The sequence below is a fragment of the Sturnira hondurensis genome, unplaced genomic scaffold, assembly GCF_014824575.4.
Source record: "Sturnira hondurensis isolate 20B ecotype Veracruz unplaced genomic scaffold, ASM1482457v3 Scaffold0019835, whole genome shotgun sequence".
In the NCBI taxonomy this organism is placed as follows: Eukaryota; Metazoa; Chordata; class Mammalia; order Chiroptera; family Phyllostomidae; genus Sturnira; species Sturnira hondurensis.
The window spans coordinates 4,361,236-4,368,739 of NW_028092466.1; the positions used below are offsets into that span (position 1 = coordinate 4,361,236).

General features: G+C 52.8%; 2 protein-coding genes across 6 annotated transcripts; one reads left to right on the forward strand and one right to left on the reverse strand.

The window, feature by feature from the left end:
* The first annotated feature begins 401 nt into the window (after nucleotides 1-401).
* On the forward strand, nucleotides 402-4,178 carry SLC25A35 (solute carrier family 25 member 35). 2 transcript variants are annotated; one of them, XM_037028189.1, is made up of 6 exons: nucleotides 403-564; nucleotides 997-1,393; nucleotides 2,286-2,351; nucleotides 2,789-2,941; nucleotides 3,276-3,410; nucleotides 3,582-4,178. In XM_037028189.1, exons 2-6 carry the CDS (start codon nucleotides 1,019-1,021, stop codon nucleotides 3,753-3,755), a joined length of 903 nt encoding a protein of 300 aa, XP_036884084.1. In that variant the 5' UTR covers nucleotides 403-564; nucleotides 997-1,018; the 3' UTR covers nucleotides 3,756-4,178. The 2 variants fall into 2 exon arrangements, with proteins under 2 accessions (XP_036884085.1, XP_036884084.1); XM_037028190.1 differs by lacking the exon at nucleotides 2,789-2,941 and having other exon boundaries at nucleotides 402-1,393.
* RANGRF (RAN guanine nucleotide release factor) lies at nucleotides 4,149-5,823 on the reverse strand. 4 transcript variants are annotated; one of them, XM_037028192.1, is made up of 6 exons: nucleotides 5,738-5,823; nucleotides 5,373-5,459; nucleotides 5,166-5,282; nucleotides 4,811-4,967; nucleotides 4,637-4,722; nucleotides 4,149-4,418 (listed from the first exon to the last, which is right to left on the reverse strand). In XM_037028192.1, the coding sequence occupies exons 2-6, from the start codon at nucleotides 5,447-5,449 to the stop codon at nucleotides 4,295-4,297; spliced, it is 561 nt and encodes a 186-aa protein (XP_036884087.1). In that variant the 5' UTR covers nucleotides 5,450-5,459; nucleotides 5,738-5,823; the 3' UTR covers nucleotides 4,149-4,294. The 4 variants fall into 4 exon arrangements, with proteins under 4 accessions (XP_036884087.1, XP_036884088.1, XP_036884086.1 ...); XM_037028193.1 differs by lacking the exon at nucleotides 5,738-5,823 and having other exon boundaries at nucleotides 4,149-4,406; nucleotides 5,373-5,660; XM_037028191.1 differs by lacking the exon at nucleotides 5,738-5,823 and having other exon boundaries at nucleotides 5,373-5,658.
* Nucleotides 5,824-7,504: the final 1,681 nt, after the last annotated feature.

Here is a 7,504-nt window from a genome sequence, read left to right on the forward strand (position 1 = left end):
CAGGTGCGTCTCAGCTGCCCCGCGGACAGACCCGCACCTTCCAGGCTATCCTGGCACCAGAACCCATCAGGGCGAGTGTATCTACAGTTAGACAATTCCACTGGGCGAAAGCCCGCGACAGAATGGGAAGGAGGAGAGCCCCAAACACCCCAATGATGGACTGCTGCCTTCTCGGCCTCCACACACTCCAGTAACCCAAGGTCCAACCTCTCCTCCCCGCCAGTGATAAAACCCTCCGCTGTCCTGCTATTTCTCCCAGAGATCCAAGGCCGATAACCTGGCCCTGGAGCCTGAGCTAAGAGAGTTAATTCCTACTGCCTCCCTGCGGTTCCCGAGGTCGCGTAACCCGGAGCGCCTCCCATTGGCTGAGGAGCCGGCTCGGTGCTGATTGGCTGAGGCTCTCTAGGCCCCCTCATTGGGCGCTGTGCACACTGACTGGAGTGTGGAGGCGCCTTCTCCGCAGGCTACCCCGTGGAGCTGCTGCGAACTCCAGCAGCTCCCTTGGAACGCACAGTCTCCGCCGGAATCCAGACTTCCGCGATCCCGATCTCCTTGCTGTCCCGGGTACGCCACCAGATCTCCCGGATCCTTTTCCTGCATAACCTTCTGGGTTTTTTTTCTTTTATCTTCCTTCCCAGCTCCCAGCTCAGCTCAGCATTTCCCTTCCGTATTCCCGGACGCCCAGCGGCCAGCTGTTCTCAGCATCCCACCTACAGTCCCCCTGACTTCTGTCCCTCTTTGACATCAACTCCTTCGACCAACAGAAGCCTGTCATAACCTTCTCGCCAGACTCCCCTAATCTCTTCTTTCTTCTCTTTGCCAGCTCCTGACTGCCAAATCCAGCTAACCTTTGACCTCCTGACATTTGACCCTGACATTCTTGACTCCGGAACCCCTAAATTCCTACCTCCTGCAGCCTGGACTGCTGCAACAGGTCTTTCCTGATTTCTGACCCCGTTTCTGAAGCTCATTTTGACTTTCTTTCTCTTGGGCCAGTTCTTGCTACCGCTGCTCCACTATGGACTTCGTGATGAGCGGCCTGGCAGCTTGCGGGGCCTGTTTGTTCACCAATCCCCTGGAGGTGGTGAAGACTAGGATGCAGCTGCAGGGAGAACTGCGGGCCCCCGGCAGCTACAAGAGGCACTACCGAAACGTCTTCCATGCCTTCATTACCATCGGCAAGGTGGACGGCCTAGCTGCCCTGCAGAAGGGCCTGGCCCCTGCCCTGCTATACCAATTTCTGATGAATGGCATTCGGCTGGGCACCTACGGGCTGGCTGAGACTGGAGGCTACCTGCACACAGCTGAGGGCACCCTCAGCCCGGTCCGCAGCGCAGCAGCTGGTGCCATGGCTGGAACCATGGGAGCCTACTTGGGGAGCCCTATCTACATGGTGAGAAGAAGGGTCTTACCTGGGGCCTCCAAGGCAGACACTTGGTGTGGGGTGGGGACCTAGGCCTTCATAACTGATACTGAGGTTGGAAGTGGATTTGTGTAGGGGTGGGCGAGGAACTTGAGTAATATACCTCAGTGAGTGTAAGGATCAGGAGCAGTCCTGGACATCACAGAGTTACAATCTCACAGTCAGCCCTTTTGAGTTATCCAGGTTATAGACCCTTTGCCTGAGGCCCAGAGAGGGGAAGTGACCAGCTCAAGGTCACAGAGCTGCTTATTGCTAGGACTAGGCCCTGCTTTGTGCTCTTCCTGAAAAGACACTGAGAGGCAGTGAGTTCTCAATGCCTTGAGAACTTCCTCAGGAGAGGAAGTTTGGTCTCACTCCTAGGGTATGAGATTCAAGGATGATAACCTCTACAAAGTCAGCTGAACCCATAGCCCCATGAAGTTTTGGGATCAGGTGCAGATGACCCCTCACCACCCACTGGAGTCTGATGGGGAACCTGACTGTGCTGGTGGCTGGGGATCCTGTCTGGGAATAGGAGCTGGCATGAGATGAGAGGCTGGACACCCAGGTGTTGCCTAATGTGAAGAGTCTTAGGAAATGTTGCCATGCTCTAACCTCTCCATCCCCATGCCTACTCACAAGGGAAAGAGGCTGTAGAGGGGGTGGGGTATCTTGCTGTGATATAAGATCCATTCCCCAGGACTGGAGCCAAGGGACAGAGTCTCATGACCAATTCGTTAAGTGGGAACAACAGTAATTATCAGATTAAAAGGATATTCATTGTTGAACACCCTAGAGGAAGTATGAGGGGTTCAGGGGATTGGGTCTCTGAGGTAGAAGGATGGTCACTAGGCCATAGGTTGTGATACTCTCTCATCCTCAGGTGAAGACACACCTACAAGCACAGGCAGCCTCAGAAATTGCTGTAGGGCACCAGTATAAGCATCAGGTAAGGAGTTTCCAACCCCACTGGAGTCCCTGCCATTCTCTCCCATTTGGACCCAACTTTCTGCCTGCACCCAGCAGCTCCAACCCAGACAAGGCTCTGCCCAGCCAATCAATTCAGCCTCCTTCTGCCTCTGAAGTCTACTGAGATCCTCTTTCCCACACGTTCCCCAGTTCCTCTAGTCTCCTGCGCCCATTTCTCCTGCTCCATTCTCCTTGTCTGCTAATGTCCTCATTTCCATACTCCCTAGTCTGGAATGACAAGGGAGGAGACAACAGGGTGGTAGACAGCCAAAGGGCAACATTCTGGCCCTGAGCTCACACACAAAGGTTGTCCAGACATCAGATGCCTGTTATGCACCCATCCTTAGCAGTGTTGGAAGATGGCAGCCTCTGATGCTAATATGACTAAACCCTTCCCCATGGTCTTCCCTCTACCAGGGCATGTTTCAGGCACTAACAGAGATTGGCCAAAAGCATGGTCTGGTGGGGTTATGGCGTGGGGCCATTGGTGGCCTGCCCCGAGTTATCTTCGGTTCCTCCGCCCAGCTGTGCACCTTCTCATCCACCAAGGACCTCATAACCCAGTGGGAGGTACTGCCCGGGAAATGGGTGGGGCCACCATGGGAATGTGGGCAGGGGAGTGCAGGCTGAACTGAGTCTTAGAGGGGTCAGTACCAACACTTAATGTGAGGGAGTGGCAGGGGGGTTGGGGATCACCCTCTACAGCCTTCCCACAGCTCTCATCATTCCTCCCAGAAGGTTTATGTGAGTCCTTCACAGTGCGTGTCATCACACTGTATTATAACTGATAGAATGGAAGCTCCCTGAGTTACCAGCTCTCTACTCTATCCCCTGTGCAGGGCCTGCCCTTTCCTAGAAGTTGAATGTTTGGCTGATTGACAAAGCTCTTCCTCCCTTCCCTCAGATATTTCCTCCCCAGAGCTGGAAGGTGGCTCTGGCAGCTGCCATGGTGAGTGGCATTGCAGTGGTCCTAGCCATGACACCCTTTGATGTGGCCAGCACAAGACTCTACAACCAGCCCACAGACTCTCGGGGCAAGGTAAGGGAGTGCTCTGGGGTTCAGACAGGCAGGGAAAGCCGGAGAGGGAAGGGGGAGAGCAGATTTCAGCTGCAAGTGAGACAGCCCAAAAGGCAGACTGCAGAAGTGAGGCTCCTGATGGGCTCTGACAAACTCCTTTCCTATTCTCTCCCTCCTCCAACCTGCTCTCAGGGCCTCAAGTACCGGGGGATGCTGGATGCTGTGCTGCAGACAGCTCGGACAGAGGGCATTTTTGGCATGTACAAGGGTATAGGAGCCTCCTACTTCCGCCTTGGCCCTCACACCATCCTCTCCCTCTTCTTCTGGGACCAGTTGCGCCTCCTCTACTACACATACTCCAAATAACAGCGATTCTTCCACACCACCAAATCAGCACTACTTGGTCACTTCTGCCTCCATTACTGTATGTCCTGGTGACTTCTGACCAGCTGACCTTTCATCCATCTGAGGGGGACAGTCAATACCACTCCTCATCTGTTTTCTCAGGGTTGAATTACTACAAGAGAGTTTCCCTCCCTTCCTTGGGTGTCACTTTGAATGTCCTCTCTCTGCCCCCCTGTACATTTCACACCCTTCCCTCAGGGCTGAACCAGTCACACCAAAGTGTATTTCCTTTCTTTGTCCACTGCCAGCCTTGGGTCCCTTCTGATCCCATGTACAACTTTAACTCCCCCTCCAAGACCAAAGGGTACTGGGGAGACTTGAGGTCCTTTTAGATTCAAAGGCACAGAGATTATGTTGGTTATAAAGCAAGTTTATTTCTGCAGAAAAGTGTCTTATGTTTATGCACAGAGAAGGAATTTGGGGGATATATCCAACCCTTTATTCCCCTTGAAGAATGGGCTCCCGAGTCTTCAGCAGCATCATGTAGCATTTTAGCATCTTTACTGGGGGCCAAAGATGTTGGGATCATGAAGAGTCAGACTGGTCACCAGCAGTTCAAAGTCACCCAGGCTCCAGGGTGGAAGTGACTGATTTTCAGAGCCAAGAGATGACCTGTTGTCAGGGCTTGGGGGTGGGGGAAGAGATGGGGAGATAACATCATCCAGGCCTCCTGTGTGGAAGCTGCCACTTCCTGATCCCTGGAGAACCTAGGTATCTGTGACCCCAAACCTCTGGCCCACTCCTACTTTCTTGGAGGACCCCACCAGCCAGCCTCTCTGCTCTGCCCCTCCCAGCCAGTTTTCCTGGGAACCCCACTCATGAGCCATATGCCCTTTCCTTACGGGGGCTGATTGAAGGTGAGCAGGAGATCGGTCTGGTACCGAGGCAGCCGCAGCAAGGCCTGGTGCAGTGTTATGTTCTTTGCTACCTAAAAGGATCATCGTCAGGATCCTTACCTGATGCCTTAGGGCCAGCCCCTTCACCCCTCCAACACCTCACACACCACCGGCCCTTACCTGCTGATTCTCTTTAGCTACCTGCTGCTTGCCAGAGAGGACCCAGGCTTCTTCACAGTAGCCTCTCAAGGCCAAGTTCTCTAAAAGAAGGGGTTGCACAGCCTCCACTTGAACGGTCCTAGCGTCCTGCACCCCACCAACGTCCTCAAAGTGGTACCTGGAGTGGAGGAGCAGGGTCATGGAGGGGCAACACTCACTGTTACCGCACAGCATCTTTAAGTTTGAACTTAACTCGCTCCTTCCGGTGATAGGTTTGCCCTCGAGTTCTAGTAGTCTAGGTTAACTGTACAGCCACAGGCCCCGCCCACTTATTAGGATCCGGCCTTCCCATTGGCTAGCCACGGATACTCCTCACCGCGCTGCCGCTTCTCCCTGCACATGGGCCTGCAGCTCTAGAAGCTCCACGATGAGGCTCTGGTCCGTCAGGCGGTGGCAGAAAACTTCTTGATTATCTGGGACCGGTCGGAGGTCGCTGGAACGAAGCAAAGCAGGCCCTTGTTGACCCTAGCTCATTTCCGCCACCCACCCGATTCTCCTCCATCCGGCGCTGGGGCTTTCTAACCTTACGTCAATGGCCCCGGTAGGGAGCGTGGCAGAGAAGGCGCCCCCGAACAGTGGATAGCCTCGCGTGGGCTCCATGGGTCTGGGACTAGAGAGATTTAAAGGAAACCTACATTAAGTCACGTGGCATCACCTCCCTAGGTTTCGCCTCAGCCACTGCCACCGCCGTTCTTCCTTTGCTCCGGCCCTTTAAGATGTTGCCCCGCCCTGCGATCTCGCTAGCCCGTCGGCGCCGGCGCTTTCAGCCGCGGTCCAGCAGTACTATTCCCGGAAGCCACGATCTTAGGAGGGCGCAGGGCGGGACCGCGGGGTCGGCTAGAGGTTGAAACCAAGGTTCGGGATTTGTGACGTGCTGTGGTTACTCACTTGCGCCTGCTAGTCTCCTCCTTTTAAAGGGGGCACACATTCTAAGGATGTCGCCTGAGACCCTTTTTAGGGGTCATTGCTCGTCCAAGTGACCGACGTCTAGGCGAGCGAGGTCTCTGAGTCAGAGGTGAATATTTTAAGTTACCGAGCTTCCTTCTCCAGCCCTCTTGACAGCGAATGACCTGCCAACCAGATCGCTAATTCCGGATGGGTTGCAGGGAAGGGAACAATGGGACCTGGTGTAGGGGCAGGTTAGGATTCAGGCCTCAAGCCTTCCGGAAAGCGACACCCAACCCGAGGATTATATGTCTAATCTTTCTCAAATCTTCGCCTGGAGAACGCGGTGGGGGAGTGGGGAGGAGGTGCCCATACTGCCTCCCACACACCTGGAGGAAAGCACGGATTACACCCCCTACTGTGTTTCTTCTATAGATTTTTAGAGTGTACTTAAAAGTTTTCACTCAGTTATATCCTACCAGCTAATTTCTCCATTCATCTTTGATCCCCAACACCTGGCAGAGAGTTTAGAGTAAAACAGACCCATTATGTTCTGAGTGATTGAATAAACCCAAAAGTGTGAATTCTGGAATCGAGTCAGAAATAAGGGCATCATAGGGGTATTTTAGCCAGGGAAACAGCAGGAGCAAAGATGAAAGAACACGTTTGGGGAAATCCAAGTACAGACACCCCCCACCCCGACTTTCCCTGGTTCAACTTGATTTTTTTCTTTTGAATTAACAATGGTGTGAAAGCCATGTACATTCAATAGGAACTGTACTGCAAATTTTCAATTTTGATTATTTGCTGGGCTAACTGATATGCTGTATGATACTCTACAGAGTATTCATTGTTAGATAATTTTTCCTCAACTGTAGGCTAATATAGGTGTTCTGAGCACATTTAAGTTAGGCTAGTCTAAACTATGATGTTCAGTAGGTTAGGTGTATTAAATGCAATTTTGACTTATGATATTTTACGATGGTTTTATGGGATGTAACTTCCATCATACATGGACGTACATCTGTTGTCGCTTTGACAAGGGAATGGGTGGCAGCGAGCTGGGAATGAAGAGGCTGGAGAGGTGGCAATGTGCAGACTATTTATAGAGCATACTTAGGAGCTTGGACTCCTTCCTCATTTCTGATAGCTAGCATCAGACCTCTCAGCCTCATTTCCTCACCTCTAAAACATTGTTAGGATTAAAGGAGGCTGCATGCAGCTCCATCTGAATCTGTTTCTGGGCAAAGAGAGTGGAGACATTCTAGAGAGGAGGGGAATATCATAGACCCTGAAGGGAGACAGGAGCCTGGACGTGGAGAACCAAAGGAGCCATGTCAGAGAGGTCTACCCCATGCTACTTCTCTCAGATGAGGAGTGGCAGACCTCTCTGTCTCTCCCTCCCCATTTCTGCTGGCCTGCCACCTACCCCCTACTCACCAGTGGTAATAGCAGCTCTGGCTGCTTTGTGAGCAATCAAGCAAATAGCCCTTGGAGAGAGGCTTGCAAGGACATAGATGTTAACAAGGCCCTAGCACTGGGCATAAGAGGTAGGGCCCTATTCATGGGCCAGGTCACACTAGATTATGGAGACTAAGGAGAAAGCTCTCCAACTTCCCCATTTTGGGGTCTCTGTCATGCCAGGAGATGTGCTCTGCTATGAGTCCTGTGCAGCTGGGGACTCCTGAATTCTTGAGCTCTTGGAACATGGGTTAGGTATGCCCTTCTAGGTGGTAAGAAGCAGACCTCCATGGAGTGAGAGAGGTGCAG

Coding starts and splice junctions, on each gene's coding strand:
- SLC25A35 (XM_037028189.1), top strand. CDS start 1,019: ATGGACTTCGTGATGAGCGGCCTGGCAGCTTGCGGGGCCTGTTTGTTC. Junction 2,942..3,275: donor ACCTCATAACCCAGTGGGAG/GTACTGCCCGGG, acceptor CCCTTCCCTCAG/ATATTTCCTCCCCAGAGCTG. Junction 3,411..3,581: donor CCACAGACTCTCGGGGCAAG/GTAAGGGAGTGC, acceptor ACCTGCTCTCAG/GGCCTCAAGTACCGGGGGAT.
- RANGRF (XM_037028192.1), bottom strand. CDS start 5,449: ATGGAGCCCACGCGAGGCTATCCACTGTTCGGGGGCGCCTTCTCTGCC. Junction 5,283..5,372: donor ACCGGGGCCATTGACGTAAG/GTTAGAAAGCCC, acceptor GCTTCGTTCCAG/CGACCTCCGACCGGTCCCAG. Junction 4,968..5,165: donor CAGGGAGAAGCGGCAGCGCG/GTGAGGAGTATC, acceptor CCTCCACTCCAG/GTACCACTTTGAGGACGTTG.